General features: G+C 32.9%; 1 protein-coding gene across 1 annotated transcript; it reads left to right on the top strand.

The window, feature by feature from the left end:
- Window positions 1–1,750: 1,750 nt before the first annotated feature.
- Window positions 1,751–21,991, top strand: LOC129265155 (uncharacterized). Its single transcript, XM_054903153.2, has one exon. It carries the CDS (start codon window positions 2,761–2,763, stop codon window positions 3,763–3,765), a length of 1,005 nt encoding a protein of 334 aa, XP_054759128.2. The 5' UTR covers window positions 1,751–2,760; the 3' UTR covers window positions 3,766–21,991.
- Window positions 21,992–23,037: the final 1,046 nt, after the last annotated feature.

Genomic DNA, 23,037 nt, shown 5'->3' with positions numbered 1-23,037 from the left:
TTGCGCAAACTCAAGAAATATTTTTCATATCCCATTTTGAGCTTTCAAATATAACAAATATTTCAGTCATTATGATGTGCACTTTTGGCTAAACCTTTGGAATATTTCTGGTCTGTTATTATTAGCCATCCAATATAATCATGACCCCTTTACACTAGTCATTCAGAATGAAAAAATGATCCTTAAAAAAGGTTACGTATTTTTTTAATAAGTTCTTAATCTAAAACACATGAATAAATGCTCTGGAATAAAAATCAATACCTTGAACACCAAATAAAACTATTGTGTATATTCTCTGAATGAGGGGAGAAAGATAATTCCATCAGGGTTATTTTTGTCTCTTTTAGAAGAATACAAGTTGAAGCATCCTATTTCAAAATACCTGTAATCAATAAAAAAAGAAGAGGATTGATTGCACATCAAGCTTGTTATAATGGTTGAGGATAATCTTATTGATTGTCAAACTCATAAGAAAAGAATTCACAGAAGGTAGGTTTCAAAAAGGGGGCTAATCCAGACTTATGAGATAGATAACAGACACAATCAATACGCATTAAAAAAAAAAGAAATAATTAAAGCAATAGCGATGGGAAAAGTAAAAGCAAAATTTGATCATACAACAACTTCCTAAATGTGAAAAAAAATATCTACATAAGGATTTAGAAAGGCACTTGAATAATCATGCATAAGCGGAAATGTTGTAACCTTTTTTCCAGACAGTGCTCCATTTTGCTTCAACTTATGAATGTGCATTGTCTTTTTTATCAATCCACAGCACTTGTCATTAGTTGATGAAATATTGGATTTCATGATGTAACAGAAATTAATTTCAAAATTAAATACTTATATTTCACTAATATATAACTTGGTAAGACAAAAATACCAGCAAGTATCAAATTAGCAGGAAGGCTGTAGCTATATCTCTTTCCTCTTTATTATTAAAATAAGGTCAAACGTGGAACATAAAACCTGGAAAACATAATTGCTGGTACTAGATTTACTTTGAATTCATATCATGTAAAGAAGTCTGTGAAATAATATGAAAAAATGACAAATGAAACTTTCAATTCAAATGAAAATCTTGCTTTGTGTTTTGTACATTACTACATGATTACAAATAGCCCCACCTATAAGTCTTTCCAAGAACAAATTAAAAAGTACAAAGTTCTTGTAATCTTCTCGAAGCATTTTTAGTTCTTCTTGATCCAGATTAACATGTCTCTATAATAGTCTTAATCAGCATCTTACCCATATTGCACCTTCAAACACAATGCTATTCATGCTTTTGAAAGAAGGATGGTGTGAATTCACAATAAAAACTGACAGACATTGGTCCTATAAAGAGACTTAGATTATATGATCAATACAATGATGAATAATGTTAAGACTGAAGATCAATGAAAGTTTATGAAAGCCACTTACTGACATTTTACACAATATATACTCAAGTGAAATTAAATGAGATAGAGGCCTATGCAATTATACATATGGTCATTCTTTCAGAAAAGGTTGGTTTCTGGTTTGAAAATGATTGATGATAAAAGAGAGGGAGAAGAATTAATGAGATTGATATGATTGTCATCAGTGCTGTAATAATTGAGGATAGGCTTTCCCACAGCACAACCCCACCCGATATGAGATGTTTGCGCCACTAGCAAAATGCAATATTAAAACTCAGCTGGAAACTGCTCCGTTCAATAAGCTGACCTCCCCTCTAAGTGTGACTTTGGAAGAGGCTTGAAAGCATTCCCACATTGTAATGAAGCAAGTCCTCTCCCTGTAAGAGAAAGTGAGGGTGTGTATGTATGTGTGTGTAAGGGAATGGTATGATCTACAAGGAGAGTGTGTATAGATGAGGGAGGGTGCAGTGATAGAAAGCTTGCACCACTACGGGATGGATGTACCGCTGTCTCCTTTTTTTACACATAGGCACAGAGCACTGTCATAATGGAGAATGCAATGTATGGGTTACTGCACAAGGCTTGTAGTGGCGTTGTATAGGCTAGCCATACCGGCACACACACACCCACACACTCTCACGCGTTATCTCCATACATATAGCCTGGTCTGTGACTGCCCTCTCCTTTTTTTTTACCTCTAACCCAAAATAAGCTACCTGGATTGTTTTAAGTCAACTTGATTTTGCTGATTTTTTGTGAGAGATATATCCCTTGAGCAGATTAGGTTGTCAGTACTATGGAGGCATTTACCAGGACTGTTTAGCCAAAAGGAGATGGGATTGAAAAAGGTTGCGCTACGTACGTTTTACAGTTCATACTTGGATTAATGGCAGCAATGATAATAAGCTAACTGGCAAAGTGAAGCAGCAGCCAGTTGCTTTAGGGATACATCCTAATGTGATGTGAGTGGTTTGCCTGTGTGTTTCAAGAGTACATTACCAATGAGCACAGTATGGATCATAATCCAAAGCACCTCATCCGTCGTGCCATAGCAGTAGGCTAATCCATTTTGTCTTTGGATATCTTTGGGAGTTCTAACTCAATCTGGATTAATATCAACTTTATATCCATGATATATTTCACATGCATTGATATCCTAGGATCACCGGCAATTTGGAATTCTGTCTTCAAATATTAATTTTTCACATTTTATAGGATTATCCATTTTAAACCTGGATCAATTTGATAAATGGATGGTACCAGGAAATTCTGCAATGTGGAAATTTTGGGAGAATGAACAAGGAAGGCAGACTGGAATAGCTTTGATGGTTATATAGAGTGTTGAGGAAGGAGCATCACCATGCAACGCTTGTGTTCAAGCTGCCTGAGAGGGCTAAAGATGGGGTTAGCTCCAAGCTTCCCTATTGAGATGGAACCTGTGCACTTTGAACCTGCAGAAATCTTTACTAGTACAGGCAAACGAAGAGTGGAAGGAGAGGCCCTGCAGGTGGTGCGCTGCCCAGAAAACATCACCGAGGATATATACAGGGATATAGTCAACCGGCGCACCTACCACAGTCCTCATGACCACCTAGAGCACATCAACTTTGAGCAGTTGAGTGAAAAGTACCCAAACTGGACTCGCTCAAATATATCTGAATTTCGGATAGAGTTCATCACCAACGACAAGGACAAGGACTCGTTGCTAAATTATGACGAGGTCTCTGAAGTCCTTAATAAACTTGGGGATGACTCCCCAACCAATGTACGATTCCACTGCTTTGTACAAACAATGAAGTCAATGAAGTACCCTGAGCTTGGGAATAAGGTAGACTTTCAAGATTTCCTTGAATTGTGCCATCTATTGGTTCAGGTACGAGCTAAAGAGGCCGGTAGCTCCTGCGAAGAGATCAAACTAGAGGCTTCTGGAGGTAGAACTGAAGGCGCTAGAGCAACGCCATCACCAGAACCTAGGAGATCTGGCCGGTTGCTGTCGCCCCGTACCCGCCGGTCAGCTACCGGTAACTCATCACCACGGTTAAGTGGCACAAGCGCAGATAGTAGTCCGGCATGCAAAGCAAAACCCAAAACTCTATGTTCTTGCCCTCTTGCTGACATATCTGAGACTGAAGCAGACGCAAGGATCTTACGGGGAAAGAGCGGTAAAGGAAGGGTCAAATCACATGATCATGTGGATAATATTCTGAAGAACCATTGTGTGACGCCTGCATTCAACAGGACAACTGCCGTTTACAACCAACTAGGCAACCCAGAGACCACCAGACTGGAGACCACCAGACTGGAGAAAGCAGATAACACAAGGTACAGTAGTGACCATAAGGTTCCTAATAACAGGGTAACGTGACAACAACAACCCACATACATGCAGTATTTACATTAAATACAAGTCAAAAAGCAATAAATCCGCCACTGCACAAGCAAATATATGAATTAACATGGAAAAAAAGAGTGGGAGAGACAATAAAAGATCAGGTCATACACACAAAGGCCCAGAAACATTTTGTTTTTTGGTCCATGAGTATTGATCTGATCAGAAATCATGTTGATGTTTGACTCTCCCAAACACTATAAAAGTACACCAGACCAGAGCTGCAATTTGGCTCTGGCAATTCAAAGTGGACTGAAAAGCCACAAATGTTATTGAATTTTTATTACAAAATGTATGCATCAAATGAATTTCTTCCTCCAAATTTAGGCTAGAACTTGAGAAATATAGCTTGTAGATGTTGATTATCATTATATCGTATAGGTTTGGATTTTGTTTCCATTGGCTATTGGGATATATCATAGCACTGATTTGATTCTAGATATGATGGAAAGTAGGTTCTTTAGGGTGAACATACTACTTTAGAAACTACAGCAACATGCTAGATGTACATTATCTATGTACATGATATTTTATTCTAACAAAATTGTAAATGATTTTATGTAATATATCCTAACCAATTGCTTACTATCACAAAAGATTTTCGAGGTATATGAAATGACAATTATAGGTATTATATTGAGTACTTCATGAAATATATTTCCACTATTTAGAAAATGTATAAAGTACGAAATGATGTGATGTGTTTTCAAAAGTACATAAAAAGCCTATCTCTATTGTACCACATGCAACATGAAAGGTATTTCTATCCTTTTTATTGTGGACATTTTTTCCTGCTTTAATTTGTAATAACAGGGGATTTTTTTGAATGATTTGCCTGTAAGGCAGGTCAAATGACTTCATGGTGATATAAATGTTGTGTGGAGTTTTTCCCCATGTATTATCTCAAATCTCTATATATATGAGTGGGCAGCGTTTGTGTCTGCCCTTTTATAATCAATATCAGCAGTTTAAAGGGGTAGTATAAACTTAGCTAGATATCTTACGTGCCTTCCCAATGTTTCCCAATTATTATCAATGTATTTCAGAACACTTGATGATATCATACACATATCTATATTCCTAAATGGGAGGATATTGTTTTAACACCTAGTAATCCTAGATATTCTGCATTTCATATTTTATTCTTCAATTGATTATGATACAAACTTATTAAAGTCAAGTTTTGTACGCGAACTGGGCTAGGAACATCGATGTCCGTGGACAGAATACAATATGTTTTATCTACTTATATGACATTTCATACTCTTGTATTCAAACTTTAAGAACCTAGCATGAATTTAAAATAATTGTTACCTTATCAATTTTTGTTTGATGAGGATGCATATGTACTCTCTAAGATTTTGTTATATAGATGAGTTTGTGTGTGTGCAATAATGACAGCTTTTTCAATATATATATGAATATATCTATATAATATATACATTATATTACAAAATATTACAATTTACCCTATTTCCTCATAATTCAGTCTTGATAACTGATATGACTTTTTTATCAAATGGTAGATTTGGTGAACTGGGAATTATTTTAGGGAAACCTACGACTTAAAGTACCCATTTCAGCAAAGTCTGCATTTAAGTCTTACTAGAAATTCTGGTGTATTATAATTTTCTGATTAAAAAAGTGTGGTCAATAAATGTAGATGAAGTAAGTTTCAAGATTGACAGATCTCCATAAAAAAAAAGATGCGATAAGTTAATGAGGTATAGGAAATATAGAAGAGAGATACCATTTTTTGGACAGGACTAGACAGACATTACAATGAACTTTATACTAATCCACTTGCCCATTATTCATAAAAAAACAATTTCCCAACAGGAACAGCATTGTATTTTCAATAGCATAGACAAAAAAAGAAACAAATGAAACAATATCTTTAAGTACGTGGTTGCATTCACTGTAAGGATACACAGGCAAATTTATATCCCACTCTCTTATTTCTAATTAGAAATAAATTAGATAAATACAAGTTTTGCCAATGAAACATCCAAGGAAAAAATAACATTGAAAATAAATCCTATGAAAATATACTTACTCAATCATGAAGAATCCCTGAAAGATAAGTGGAAAATAAGTTCTGCTTACAATCTGTGGTTAAAAGTTTTACATCAATAAGTGCTTTCAGGATACTAGAATTCCGTAAATTATGAATCATATTTCATAATGTAAATCATTTGCACTAATACAAAAAGAGTTTTACACAAGAGAGACAGAGTTGTCAAGATAAAGATAAATTCTTTCTTTTCCTGCTAACTATTTGTCTCAGTAAAAATTAACAGGTATCCAACTACCATGTTCACCTATGAATAAAACCATACATACCGAATTGTTTGATTTCTTTCTTTGTCCATGACTTGTAGCAAAAATTCTAACACAAGACTGGTCTTTCTATTCACATGCATGTAATTTGAGCTCCTGTCATAAGGTGAATTCAAGTTTAATCATTCAGATTGGAATATATCCTGTCTGGATTTCTGTTGAAATTGATTTAATGACTGACAACACAATTGAAATGAGTCATACCACTACGTAATGAATCTGTGTTTGGTGTGCTGACGACTCCTACCTCATGTTCACACAAAGAGCAAACGATGTTTGAAACAATATTTGTGGGTCCGTGGAGACAATCTGGTGGGACTGAACATTATTAAGTTTACGTCCTTCAGAATGTTAGACTGAAAAGAGGACAAAAGGATGAGACAATGATGTAACTTGGTTGCCTGCAAGCGACAATATTATTCAAATTAATATACCTACTAAAGTTGTTACTATCAAAAGTTTACTATTGTTGAGAAAGGAATATCACAGATTTGAAGTTTATCACCAGTTTATATTTCTCAGAGGTTGATATTGTCTGTAGAGATTTCAACTATGTATTATATAATTCCATAATATTTTTTTTCATTTCATTTGTGTTTCTTCCTAATGCAGAATTATGCCAATTGCCATTTTTCTTTCATGCAATGTCTGTTTCATTTGATTTTTTCACAATTGTTCTTTTGATCTCAAATTGATCTTTTAGTTTGGATACTTAACTTGAATGGTGCAAGCATATGATTAAACTATTGGTCACTTCCTTCCTGGAGTCAAGAAACTTTGAATATATACAGTAATATTTATAAACCACTTTATATTAAAAAGTATTTCAAAAATGTAAGACAAAATTAATAAAAGGAATGGTGCATTGAAAAGGTATGAAATATCTGTTTAATACATGCTTTAGTATGTAAGCAATTATTTGACTATTACTTTATCGAATAAAATATATTTGAAGGGAATGGACACGTATTTGTCTTCTTTTTCGCAAGCCAATCTGATACATTTCAGGCAGTACAATTGTAAAGGCAAGTAAGACATAAACATGTTACCTTTGCCAAGTGAATTTTTATAAGGAAAAGATAATTTCCTCTTAAAACCAAGACCCCTAATAGATTTAATCAAATGCTTGTAACAAAGGACAATATCATGTAATGTAGGCAAAGCACACCATACATGGTAGTACACTGCAATGATATGAATAGGCCTAAAATGAAGGTTCCATATAAATACAAAACCAAAACTTTCAAGGAACAGAATTACATCTTCATTTGTTCTGCATATTTATCAAAATAATTTTTTCATCTAACAAATCTAATAGGAATACTTGAAGTCTGGCTGGCAACAAACAATATTAAATTCAATTTTCACATTCCTATTGTTCAGTTTTCAATCTAATGGTGGAAGCACACAATTCTAACATATCAGATATGGAATTATTATTATTATTAGGTATGAGTTATTTGTCTGCTGTTTCCTTTTGCGAAAAAAGGAATTTAGTCCCAATTACTTAATTTCTATTAATGTTTCATCATGTGATTACTAAATCATCATAATCAATTGAAAATTACATTAAATTCATCAAAGATTGGCATTGAAAAAATATTGTGGCCAGCCTACTACGATACCAGTCCCCACAGGATAAATGAGATACTATTTAAAATTCAGAAATAACTTATCCTTGAATTTATCTTGTTCTATTTTGAGACATCAATCAGGCCTGATCTACATGTATGGTAGGCTTTGTGTCACAGAGAATCCACTGTTTTACTTTTGAGTTGCTTAGATGTAGTTATAATTACCGATAACTTCTATGTGTTTGCCAAATTATAGCTGTGATGTGACACCGGACTGAAATCCTAAGATTTGTAAAGGTTAACATAGAAGGTTTAAGATTTTTTGAACCACTGTTGTGTTTTTTGCTCTTCCAGTTTAATTGTAATTTTAAAATGATGAATTTGTAATTCTTTGAACTAGAACAAAGAATAAGAGTATGCCATTGATTCTATATGGAGTGACATCATTGTAGACTGACTAAAACAAGTTTCTGACAAAAAAAATCAAAGAAGCTTATTGCTTAGATTTCTCTTTTTATTAGAGATATATAACGTAAGGAAATAGCATGACATGTAATGACACTTCCGTCACATATTTGACTTGATTGCTTGTATTTCTCTTTTTATATCTCCCACAGTGTGTTATATTAAGGTCCTTTTAACTTTTGTTGTATCATGCATATGTTATATTATTGTAAAATGCCAATTTATATCATTGAAGGTATACTTCTATTTGCTAAAAAAAATATATGAATCATTAACATAATAGTATTATAAGCTGAATTATTGTAGGGCCTCCTTTCTATCTTCTCATTAAGCTATTGTCTTTCTAAAAAACTTCATTTCACATAGTCCCATATATAGACTTTGTCTACGATGTAGACATTATATTCATTTTCAATCAAACTCTTATCCCCAAATACATTGATGACAACAAATTCAGATATATATGTACAGCATGCTCAATGATGAGCTACGTATTGGGTGAAAATTCATCATTCAGAATACTGCCTGAATCTGTGAAACATCTCTTTATTTCTTTGTTGAGCATCAAAGTATAACATGGATTTGCTACATGCATCATATTTCTGTGACTAGTACATTAGCAAACAAATCATTGTTTGCACAAACCCTCTCCAAGCTATGCATATTAGATGTGAATAATATCAATTGTATGTATACAATGTTTCACATACAATCAATAATATGAAACAAAGAATGAGGGATTATGCAGCCATGGATAGTATTTCTTATGGGCAACTGCAAACCTTCTGACTGGTTTGCGACCGATTTGTGGCTAAAATGCTATAACCTTTGATGGGAACATTTAAACAAGGAATATACTATCATCCAAAGTTCTGACCCATCAAATAAATGCCAAACTTGAAATGCAGTATAAAGGTACTTGCATGCCTTGGAATACATATCAAACCTAATTCTATTTAGTGACATCATAGTGACATCATTCTACGAGCTGCTACCATTTTAAACAGATTTGAACTTCAATCAAATTTTAAAATAAGCATTCTAGAAGTGATTTCAAACCTCAAAATATTCCAAATCAAATCATAAACCAATCTTAAGGTTTGCTGTAGCTTTTACAGAAAATCAAGTTTTGTGTGCAAAAATGTGCTACCATGATGACAATGGTTAGAAGGCTATCCATGTACTGCCAGGGGACTGTCCAGAAAGAATGATTGTATGACTAATTATCACAACGGATTGTACAGAGGTGTAACTACAATCAATTGCTAAGCGTTGTGTTACCGAGCCCTTGTCAAGATCCTATCCTCTTTACCTTTAAAGCTGTAACCTCTATCTCACCTCTCCTATTCTCCAACAGTTTTACATTGAATTATTCTTTATCATATCATTCTCATTAGATAAACTATGTTATCATTACCATGTAGGCCATTATGAAAGAGTTATGAGATCTAAAAGGGAAAAATATTGTGTTATATGCACTTAAGCAATTGGAAGTATGACTCTTCTTAATCTTGCAATAAATTGGTAATTGGAAACCATATGGAAAAAAATACAGAAGTCTATGCTTCATCCCTAAAAATGTTTTTTTTATTAATAATAGGTAGCCTTGGATTTTGGTCCTCATGAAAATAAATCCTCTTAAAAATAAAAAAGAAATAAGAAAATTCCAATAAAACATTAACAAAGAATACAACACAGGAAAAATTAAGGCATGCATAAACTACTCAATAAATTGGCCTATAGATGTACAGTATATCTGTGTTGAAGCATTAGGTATACCATGTTAGATTGAAAATTCATGTTCATCAAAGCTGAAATTAATATGGTTAACATTTAATGATTTATTATAATTTATAGATATTGGATGTATAATTTGGTTTCCAGAATTCAAGGTTACTTCATTATTTCTTAACTCACTTTGATCTTTTTCATTGAATACAACATAACAAGCAGAATGTCTATAACATTAATATTTTTGCTAGATGATTCTGCTAGAATAATTTTGATGGAATGGATCAAAGTTCAACATAAAATGGAAATCTTATATCTTGCACTTACATTCAAGTTTGACAATAGCAAAATAGGAAGATCTATGGAATTCTATGTGAGTATAAAGAATCAAAATCAGGATTCACATTTAAGTACTATATATCAAAAGATGATTTAAGGATATTTACTTCAAAATTTTTAACTGAATATGAGAGTAAAATTAAGTCAGAATATTGTCCACAATGGAAAGTAAGAGTGAGGTAAAGATTTTCATTTCTAAGTAATGTGTGTGAAAATGGATGCTAGTTATAAGTATAACAGAATCTTATGGAACTTTTTCAACTCATCTTTGTGACAAAAAACATTTGGTATGCATTTACTCTCAAGTTTGTAAAGAATTTCAGAGATATACTTTGACCAAAATGATATGAAATTGTGTTAAAAATGAACGGGACATAATTCTTCTTTATTGAAGATAGGTTGTAAAAGTCCCAAATCATTCTGTCAATTGAATGCAATACTATGTGCATAATGCATTGAAAATGGTATTGAACCTTTATAAATATTTATACTACCCATTTCAAGCAAAGATAGACAAAAACATTTCAAACATCATGAAGTGCTACAGATACGTACATTATTTTCATCTGATACTGATTTGTGATCAGTGTTTTGGTTTTCATACCAGGATCTGATCATTAGCTCATTATGTTGCATTCAATGTATGTGGTGATATTGCTTTAATGTAAAAATAAATAGCATAAAATGATTATCAACTATATAAGACATCCAACCATGTGATTATATGGACTATTGATTCAATCACAATTTAACAGTCCATAATGATGATACTCTCACATACTAAGTATGGCTGCATATTCAACAGGGCAATAAACGTGCCACTTATTGAATGCAAAAAGCAAAAGCATGAATTCTGTTTTAACGGCAGGTGATGTAGCAAAATGTCACATTTAGATATCTGCTTGTGGTGTCATGCTATTTCTTAATATCAAAATATTCTACTGAATGTCACGGTTTTGTGGACCATTTTGCTAGAACACCTAGCTTTATCAACTATTTAAGTTATTGTTTGACATCTCTGTGAATTATAGCAAAGTAAATGACTTTGCTATATTTGCACATTTAATTCCAGTAAATATAAAAACAAAACTTGGCATGCAGTCCATTTTTCTCCTGGAAGATGTCTTAAAATTTATGAAAGAGACTAACCTTTATTAAACCATACCAATATTTATTACCCTCAAAGAAATTACACTATACTCTCATCTTCAACTTGGAAAATAATGGGCAATGTGATTTGACTTGGGCAAAATCATCTCTTAAAATAAAAGGGCAATACCATGAGAATAATGATCCTACTCCCTTTCTCTTTTTCCAGTTTACTTTCTGTCATTTGTATCTTTCTTTTCCCTTCTACTGCAATCTTTCTCTGTCTGCATATCTGTCTTTTTGTGTGTGTCTCTCCCTCCTTGTTCAATTTCTCTTTCTTTTTACCTCTATCCCTTCCTCACCTCGCTTTCTTTCATTTAATTGTCTGTCTATTTGTATCTCTGTTTCTCTAGCTCTCTCTCTTGCTCACTCAATCTTAAAATATTTCATTTTCAAATTTGGGTATATAAGAAAGAATAAATTGGGCATAATACCAGACAAAAAGACAACACTGCTCCCAAAATTAGTTTGACCATGTTCAGAAAAAGAGAGGTTATCTAGTTGAGAATCAAATGATTGGATATGGCTTCTTCATTCACCATATCACTCAATCAGAAAATGAGATGCATAGAAAAGTGACCTAATAGTGACCATTTATATAAAGCAAGTTTTTCTTTCTTGGCCAACTACATTTTAAGAAACATTATCTAAAAATGAGCCAATCTTTAGAAACTTGTGTCGATCACTTTTTACCAATTTCACCATAATGGGATTGGCTTTCCAAACCTCACTGTTTGCCATTGCAGGAATGGAAACCTTAAAAGGAAAAAGAGGCTTTGAAGGAATGCTGATAGATACATAAAACAATTTGGTCTTTTTTTAAAGTACGACCACACCAATGTTTACCCATAAAATTGGTATTAAAAATGTAAGAAGCCCAGAAACTGTGACCTATTGAAGTCGATTGAGCAAAAAGAACAAAAATAATATCCTTGTGATGAAACTATGCTGTAGGATTGTGGGGAAAGTTTTTGTTTTCCAGATAATAAGGACTTCTTCAGGGATATCATGCTTACAGAGAAACCACCTTTACAGTCCTCAGAAAAGTCATTGTCATCATCATCATGATCATCGTTATCATCATCTTCATCCATACTGATGATCCCATCATGATGGCAGAGCATTCCAAGATCCATGCTGCATCACACCTATCAAATGTTATTAAGATCAATATTTCCTACTGCAAATATGATGCTCACCAGTAGAAAGTGGTATTATACCAAGACAATGAGTTGACCAGCAAAGGTATTTCCAGTTTCCATACTATGTCTTGATTTTTAATTAAGGTGTCTTCAATAATCTCACAAGCAAATAAGTGCTGTGTAAATGTACGGATAGCCATATGAAATACCCCTCTTAACATAGATTTTGTTAAGTTTTTTTTGTATATTGCTGTAGAGTTTTGACGGAAGTAAGAAATACATTCTGTTTAATCCTCTTCCTCTGTTTCCCTATCTTTTCAATTTTCAATGGTTGCACCTCCTCCTTATAGTAGGGAATATCTTTTTATCTTCAGAAAATTCTGAAGTTAAGAACCTTACCAAAAGTTGGTCTTACCAGAAGGAAGCATCTTTACATCACTTATCCTCACATTCCATCACAAACAAAAAGAATGAGGAATGTTTGAAGACTGTTGTGTAAAACATTAACACCTATACTTGTAGATGTGGTACATACCTTTGGTAAGGTTCCTTATCAAGTGTGTAGTGTGTATCAAACAAATAATTACAAATCTTGGAAGACTTCATTAAAAGCATTTGATAGGGAGTTGTATGCATTGGATACAATCATTGGAAGAATATTGGTAATGCACTACCGATGAAATGAAATCAATTGATCATCACTCAACAAGCATTCCTCTGGTTCCTGTATCAACGAGGTATCATCATTTATTTCCCTTTTATTCATTAATGTGGTATAATTTTGGGAAATTGCTTCCAAATGGACAGATAAAATAAACTTTTCAATAACAATACCAAACACAATATTCCATTTATAAATCAGAAATATTTTCATTCTGAAGATCAACATGCTTCCCACTCAGGATATCAATAATTTGGATTTCTTATATCTTAAAAAAAAAATAATACTTGCATATTTAAACAAGCAAATAAATTTTCAGCAATTATATCCCTAAAACCTGAAGGCAAGTTATCTCAGGGATAACCCTACAATCCTCCATCAGTGGGGCTAGAACATTCAGTTCAGACAAAGAGTTTGGGATAGAGCAATGTTTTACACGCAATAGTTTGTCCCTCTGAAGCTTTGTCTCATCACAATGTCCCAGAGCCAGTGGACACATGATCAAATTAATCTGGAATATGCCACAATATTGTCCCAAGGTCTCTAAGGGGTTTCTGTGATGTCTCTGCCATCTCTGGTAGGTTTGTAGATGTCACAGAGACTGAGTCCACAACTCAAGCCAGTGAGACCACCCATTCACACTGAATGGGAAGCAAATCTAGTTTCTCATGATGGATGATTCTGGTGTCAATTTGCATAAATTATCCTTTTGAAAGCAATCTCTCGTTTACATTTATTTGATGGATCGTAATAATATGTATGAAGAGTACTCATCTCTGTCATAACTATTTTCATTTCCACATGTACTAATATTTTGTTAACAGTTAAGGGTATAAAAGTGGTATACTAGTTTCGAATCACTTGTTTTTGCAGTTTTTAGGTTCACGGAGCACAATCTAATCATTTAGGAGTAAATGTGGTTCACATTGGAAAACGGGGCCTTTGTGAAGAGTTGCGATTAATTGAAATAACTCATATCTCCTAAGAGGAATTTTGAGATCAATCTTTAAATTAAGATTGATTAAATAATGGATGATTTATTTAAATCAATCACATCTCTTCATTTGAGAGGCCATGGTCTTTGTATCAGCTTTTTCTAATCTTCTTTAGATGTGAACATAGTGAACTGACAAGACCTATATAAAATGTACATGATGGAAACTCAACCTTTTGTTCTACCAAGATTAAGATATCATTGTGTCGGTGTAGGAACGCCCTTAGCACCACACTTCGGCAAACCTCACCAATGATGAAATGCACATACGCAATGCCCTTATGCGCGCAACTAAGGGTGTTTCTGCGCGCATATAATGCCCAAAAGTATAGTGCTAAGGGCGTTCCTGCAACGATATGAATCTTAAAACAATCAAAATGGTTTTAACATACCAGTTAAAATGGGCAAGATATTGAAAAAAATGGTGTTTGGTTATAATTATCTTCACGTAAATATGATTTCTTGATTTTCTCAGGGCATGAGTGTGCATGCTTTATTGTACCTTCTCCCTTATTTTGACAGGTCTGATTTGTTGATTTTTTTTCTTCAAATCTTACCTTAAAGAGTTGTAAGTGACTGAGCCAGTTATGTGTTTTACAAACAGTGTGCTTTCGTTGGTTATTAATGATTAATATATTTTTCCCCTATATACTTATTTTACACCAGAATAACAATCTTTTTTCTTTCAGGCCATTCATTTTTTCACCCATAAACAGGATTTTAATTTTGATTTCTTTCTCCATCATTTATATTTAATTGAGAGTGAGTAACAAAGTTAACATTTTTTAGCTTATTCATATACTAACCAAACTTTTTTGCAGGTTTCTAACTCATCCCCTCCAAAGTGTCAACAATAAAGGTAAAAGGGAATAGAAAGAAATAAACAGATGATAGTAAAAGGGATTTATTCTTAACTATCCTTTACCTTAGAAGTATGTAGTAGTTGATCAAGAGTAATACCAACATACTCACTTCAACTAGCCAAATCCCAGGGTTTAAAAGATAATTACTCCATAACAATTTGCCTACTAATGAATTACCCATACAAGCTTTGAAAGACACAATCAGTCATGTGAACTACAATACATCATCCATTCAACCTGTGTTAAATTCATTTCTGCTTGACGTCATGCTTTTAATTGAGTTTTACAGATATAAAACTCAGACACATCTTTTTCAAAAGAAACATAATTGTTTCATTAGAGATACATCTGTAATGGTGACAGCATAGCTGATTGGGGCCCATTTCAAATTTCAGCCTCTGTGTCCTCTCATCATAATTTCATTTTCTGTTTCTGTAGCAACAACTATGAAAATTATGATTACGCATGTCTAATGTTATTCATTAATTGGGCTCTCAGGGATTTGAACTCTGGAATGATCTGTTTCCAAATATCTCTAAATTACACACACAAAACTTGTTCATGATTTGTTATACTAAGGAGATTAATCTATTTGATCAATATATCAGTTTTTACAAAAACCAATACAAATAGGCTTTTCCTAACCCCTCTGAAATAGAAAAATTAAAACAAATATCTGTAGTTCTTTTCTAACCAATCATGTTAGTCTCCACTGAGCCTTAATGCATTTTTTTAAAGAGAAAAAATTAACTCCTATTTAACCAAAAAATGAATAAAATTGAAAAAATACTATGAATTTTCTTATAACTTATATTTTCAGGACTTGTATAGACAGAAGAGTTTCTAATGCAAAAAGTAAATAATAAACAAAAAGATGAAAACTGGAGAATACATGATGAAATTTATTACCAAATGAATAGTGGTCAATAAGAATGACTATTTCTATTTAAAGGGAAATCTAACCCAAATAAAAACTTGTTTTTAGAGGAAAAGAAAAAAAATCAGACAAGCTGATAGGTGAAAGTTTGAACAATATCGGACAAACAATCAGAAAGTTATGAATTTTTAAAAGGTTTAAAAATTGGTAATCACTATACCCATGGAGACTTCAAATTGGCCGCATATGTGATGTCAAAGTGATGTAAGGCAAGGGCTACTCTTTCATTTACTTCAATACATAAAATGGCTAAAATTTCATTTTTTTCAAAAGTTATACTTCAAATTACATTTTTCTTTCATGAGGACATAAAACAATATACTACCTGGTTTATAATTAGATTACTGCCCCAAGGGAATGGGTACTTATAGGAGGAAACCATAAATTCCTGATAATTAAGTACATGGCCAATGGGAAAGTTGTCCTTGTCATAATTTACTTACCCAGTTACCAATTTGACATCTACAGTCTTAGGGATCTCAATTTTAAAGCAGCCATAACTTTATTGCTTGTCTGATTTCTTTCAAATTTTCACCATTCTGTTTTCTTTATTTTTCTCCTTTCCAACACAACTTTTATGACCAAGGCTAGGTCCCCCTTTAACCTCAATTTTCTCTATCATTACACTTAAAAAAAAAAAGAATCCTATTAAAATGTATTACCAGGGTAGTCTTACACCTTTAAAATGCCACTTCACTGTCAAGCAAACCCTTAATTGATCAAATGTACATTGTTCCATGATAAAGTTTTTACTATAGCAAGGTAAGTAGAATGGATCATAATGTTATGACTAGTTCATTATATAGCCTTGACATTCCACACTGATGTATTAGTTCACGCATCATCAACCATAAGGAGGTTTTTGATATATTATTCTAAAACACATTTTAAAACATATGAAATCATTTTTTTTCTTTTCTCAAGCTTTTATCACCTTCGTTCTCCGGGGGGGGGGGGGGGCACTCAGTATATAATGCATGGTGGGTATGTGCCGCGGAGGAGACCCCCATTTTAGCTGCATGCACGTATGCCTGTTCCATAGGGATGCATACGCACTCAAACGCAGGCGGCCCACTCCAAGGACCCCCGTTTTCATAAACATTTGTAGTTCCGAAGCCCGTTTCGAGGACTCTCCTTTTTACAATAAGCCCGCTCCAAGGCCCCCGTTTTTTGTCTCGCCCGCGGCACATACCTACCACTTTTTTGGTCAAGTACCCCCCCCCCCCCCCGGGCGTTCTCCTACCTTAATACTTCTGACCAAAATAAATGGGAAAAAAATGATCTAGAACAGTTTAATTTCAACAAATTATCAATTATTCCCCAATTTAATAATGGATATATGAGATTTTGAAATTTGAACCATCAACAATAATTTATTTTTCAAAAAGGGATGTTATGAATTCACCAATTATAAGTGAAACATGATTCACAAGCAGAAAAATGTATTTCATTAATCCATCAAGTCATACATGATTGATGTACATATCAATCACAGGCAAAAAAACAAATGTTTCAATAGTCACAGAGGCCATATACTATACTAACTGTTCCTCTTAGTTTTTTTATCAGCTTTTATATCATACTTATATACATTATAAACAATATAGCAGTTTGTGAAACAAACCCCCCAAATTAATGCAGCATATAGGTGTATCATTCTGAATTTCTTTAAAATATAGAAATAAACTTATGGATATCACCACATCACCAAAATAATATTGAAATGCTCTTAAAAAAAAGAGTAATACTAATAGGAACAATATGCATGGAAAACAAGCCATGTATTGTTGACGGGGAGCAGGATACATGCAAATTATACAAAACGCTATAAACGCAAAATCAACCTGGTAATCATGACCTAATCTCAAGCCTAGCAAGTGAGCGGAATACAGGAGCAAGGTGGAGCAAAGGCGTGCCTAGTTTGCCTTTTCAGACCCTTCTCATTCACATGAAAAAAAACTGAGAGTAATAATTCACAGACTATACTCATTGTTTTAGATAAATTCATAACATAAAGCTTTATAGTTGATCTCCTCCTTCAATACAGCCAGGGAATGAAAGCTCTGTTTACGGAATGATATTAGATTAGTCTGATACTTTAGAATAGTTGGTGCCTTGATGAGAGTGAATATGGGCATGGGAACATTATCATTGCCTGACATTTACAGCTGCTATAGGATGCCTAGTCCATTAAGTATTCATAGCAAAAAAATGTTCACTGATTCCAAAACTCATCCATATTTGATTACCTGGATAGGATCTTTGAAACACAAAACCAACCCTCCATGGCACACAAATAGATTTGCTTTTGGATTAAAAAAAATATCTTTATGAAGTAGACAAAATTTTATCAAATAAAATGAAGCAAGTCTGATGTAGTTACATGCACGGTTTGGTACAATAAGTTATTGATATTCCTTTTCTCTCAAAATTTACAATAATTTCCTTTGGCTTTGCAGTAAATATTTTATAACTGATTATGACAGGATGTTTAGTAGTAATTTGTTTTCTGATCAGAAAATATTTTTCATTTTATGAATTACGCAACTGTCATGAACTGTATTTTTTCCCTCTCTGAATGACTAATTAATTTTGGAAAATATATCAATTCAAATCAAATAAATTGAAATCAATTATATTTATTCATATCAATTCAAATCAAATCGATTCTGATCATATTAAATCACATCAATTTTGAATTAAATCAAATCAAACAAAAAATTCAAAACCATATAAAACTAAACCAAATCAAATCAAATTAATTTAATTAAGATCAACATAATTCAAGTCATTCAAAATCAATTCAATCAAAATAAAATCGATTTACATCAAATCAAATCAATTCTAGCCAGGTTTCCTCATACCAAGCAGATGGTTGCCTATTAGAGCAAAGATCAACTTAAAAAATATATGTAGCATACTAATGGTTAAGATTTAGACAAGTTCAACCAAAAAAACCCTCCACAAATCAGCAATTAATTATTACGCTGCAATTGTTAAACAATTTTACATGACGTCTTGGCAATATGAAGATTAGCCCAATAACTGTTGAATTATGAAATTCAGATTATGAGTTTTTTTCCAGTAGGGAGATGGGGTCATTTACCACTGTAATACTTGATTTTCTCCTACAGTTGAAATGGAGGGAATGCAACTCTGATAATTTTCAAAATTAATAAAATGGTAAGAGGCTATCAATTATTGCAACAACAAAAGATTTATCATGATACAATAATTTTAGCAACAGAAGCGACCTTGTCATTTGAATTGCATATACTTTATAGTAGAGTGTTTTCTGTAGCTCCATTTCAACAGCCATTACGTAGCAATATTTTAAGGACCAATATTCCATGCACTACACTATGCAAACAAGGTGGTTCTCAAGTGTAGGTTGTAGGACCATTAATATTTATGACCATTCCACACGCTGATCCTAGCTTTCACACACATGTAGCAGGATTCTCTCCCACTCACATACAAAGAAAGAAAATCTATACCGGGTGCACGATGTATTCACACCAATTGTGTTGATAACGGGCTGGGGATGTGCGTAACGGAGTTAGCAGCAGACGTTCATATGAATATGTGATTAAGTTTATGCAGTGATCCACTGTAAAGAAATGAATTAGTTATATGGTATGGAAGAATGAAATTTTATTATTTATCACATAATTATGAAGACACAGACAGAGAAAAGAATGAGCCCAAAATTCTTTTTTTTTTATCACCACCACTTTACCTTATTCAAATATGACCATAGAAGACTGGTTAAGAGATGTAGGCCTACTTTTAATTTTAAAAGAAATGGTTGGGGAAGAAGTCAGGAGATAATAAAAGTGAAAATTCTCAAATATCATTTATTTACGCCTTATTACAAAGTCAAAATATCCTTTGCACATCAAACTTTCATTAGCACTATACAAAAAGGGGCCAAAAAGTACTTAAGCTGTGTCTGTTTATTTCCACTGGAATTTAGCAGGTTTAGGTAAATGTTCAAACAATGGCATATTCAACTCAGGGAAATTACTCATCGACTTTATTCCTATTTCAATCAGATTTATGAAGAAAGATGTGTTGACAATTGCAAAATCTTAAGAAATGAATTCCTAAGTAACCTCGGATATTTTTTATCAAAAATAGTTGGTAACAAAACTATATAGGCTTATAAGGAAATTTGTCACCAATTATTCCTACTGATAATTTTGTTGACAGGTCACTGTCAATTTCAAAATGCATTCAATACCATTCCATGTCATAATGACTTTGCAGAATGTATGAAATTGAGCTATAATGATGAAAGGGCACCTCTATTAAGATAGCATGGTGCTGATGAATAGATGAATTGATTTTTATTTTCACACATAATGCTCAAGCAAACAGAGGAGAAAGAAAGTTATAACAGTCATAGTCACAAATCTAGAGTGACTAATTGTCAAACAGTTCAACCTTGTACAATATATTCAACAAATGAATACCCCCCCAAAAAAAAAATATATTGTTTTTAGTCACAAGCATACAAAGAATTAGAATTTACCTTTGAATAAGTGTAATTAGCACAAGTAGAATAAGGGGCATGATTTTTCTAGTAGTGATGAAAGGGGAAATAGGTGACTGGAAAAGAAAATTATAAACAAGAGACCTGCAATGTGTACCTATATTAAAAAAACAATGTCCTGTTTTAGTCATCCCCAATAAAATACCATGTAACTGGCCATGAATATCAACTTATAAGTCACATAAAAGTACAAAGGCTTAATCATGACAAATTCTTCTCTACAGTGACAGAAATATATGCTATATCTATAAATGAAATTAATACACAGACTTCAATGCCAAGAACATATGACACATTCTTTATTCTTCCATTTTGGTTCAATAATCCTACTTTATCAGATATAATGATGATTTTTGAAAAAAATAAAAGGCTTATTCGACTTTATAGTATCCTTTCATTGATCCTTATGCCTGGGATAACAAATAACATGAAACTTCGTATTTTACTCAACTCAGATCATGGTCTAAGGTTTGAAAATGAATATAGTTTGATACTTCTTATATACAATAAAATTTTAGATGTTAAGAAAATCCATATAATAGATTTGGATGCTTGTGTGACTGCTAGAATTATGATGCATTTTAATATTCCCCCATGATTGCCATAATTTTCAATCCAATATTCATTTGAAATCAAGAAGATTTTGATATGATTATCCTATTAAACATGAATAAAAGAAATTATACAATTTCAAATCAAAGATTTATGAAATAATCTGAATCACTTTTGTGGATATTTCTTGAAGTATACATGTTCCAGTATTTAACATGGACAGAGAAAATAAAGATGTGAATAGTTGTTCAATAAGCTTGTACACGATTAATAATTCACATGACACAAACATACACCATAGCAAGTTGACTTTAAAGACACAGTATATTGTCAGGAAGTTCCTTAGAAATGGCAAAGAATTTTAAACACTACAGTAACCCTAAAGATAAGGTTTTTTCACCAATATCCCCCTCCCTCTGATTGTCTGTAAGTCTCTTCACCCCATCCAGTATCATGATAATGCGTGCTATCGCATATGTGACCTTTATGGCGACAGCAGCGCAAATTAGTTTGGCTGGGGCTACAATTGTGCCGATGAATTGCAAATTAGAAGGCTTGCTAGCCATCCCATATCTCTGTATAGTACGAGGCAGGCCGTCATCTTAGCAAAGACTATCATTTCCTTCCATTCCCTCCTGAATATGCTGGGATAAATAAACCATATCAAATGTGTGTAAATGGTTCTATACTCCATCCTACCTCATTTATCTTCGCTATGCATGGATAGTATGGAACAGGGACTTTATTACACCACAAAATGAATTATTCATTTTTATTGACAAGATGAATGATGAATGAACAATGGAGAGTTGAATCCTCGCTCCCGGGGCGGGGCGTGATGACACTCCCTTCCCTATATATTTTACACAGATGTTTCTTTTTTTTTATATCCTACTTAACTTCTTGAGCATTACAACACAATAACTTTATCGTAATAAAGAAACCTTGAAACTCCACCAAGGTGAAAGCTCTTTGAATCTGTGTATAAATCATACCAGCATTTATTGTTGGATCAGTTTAATAGTTTAACATTAACATCCTTGGATTTCTGCTAAAAATAAAACTATAAAGCTATAAATTAAATGTGTGTTATTCAACATGTGGCTTTCTTTGGATTCCACCTATGAAATATAGATAACTAATAACATAATTTACACCACTTTCAAACACCTAATCTAAAAAAAATTTGAGATATTTCCTTAGATTGTACAAATGATATTTTTATTTTAAGAAACCATGCTGATATCAGAATTGGTAAAAATAAGATTTTTATAAAGACAGCAGAATGGATAAAAAAAAAATCAATTAAGAGTTATGTGAAAGCAAGTTATGATATCATAATCACAGGGTGTTTTTAATACAAAAAACAGTTACTTAATGAAGTTGCAATAAATAAAGGTAACTAAACCACAACACAAATAATTTTTTATCAAATCATTTATTGTTCATGAGTTGATAAATATTACAGAATATGCTAAGATTAATATCTGTGTAAGTACAAATATACATGTAAGTAGGCCTATTTGTATATACATATCAAATCGTCAACTAATCTTTAACAAATCAATCCCATTATTATATTGATAAAATTTAGAACCATGATTAAAGGGATATTGACAGATGGAGATTTATTTGTTATTTATGTATGTATGTATTTTGTTTTCACAATTTTGATTTTGCTCATTTTGTAAAGCGCTGTGATACAATCATTGTGAAGAGCGCTATATAAATACTTATATTGTATTGTATTGAGATAAAAATGGTGATAGTAGTCATGTATGCTCCATATCAAACATTTTTATGTATGAAAAAAAATATTTTCCTAATCACCACCACCACCATCATCATCATCATCATCATTATCATGATCTCAATAGCTTGCAAGGCCTCATTCCTCCCAAAAATATTTCATTACCCAACGACCCTAAGAAATCATGCAGACATTC

Source organism: Lytechinus pictus, chromosome 7 (assembly GCF_037042905.1).
Source record: "Lytechinus pictus isolate F3 Inbred chromosome 7, Lp3.0, whole genome shotgun sequence".
Lineage (NCBI taxonomy): Eukaryota > Metazoa > Echinodermata > Echinoidea > Temnopleuroida > Toxopneustidae > Lytechinus > Lytechinus pictus.
The sequence above is the reverse complement of the archived record's forward strand: the minus strand, read 5'-3'. Positions and strand labels throughout refer to the sequence as shown.

Coding starts and splice junctions, on each gene's coding strand:
- LOC129265155 (XM_054903153.2), top strand. CDS start 2,761: ATGCAACGCTTGTGTTCAAGCTGCCTGAGAGGGCTAAAGATGGGGTTA.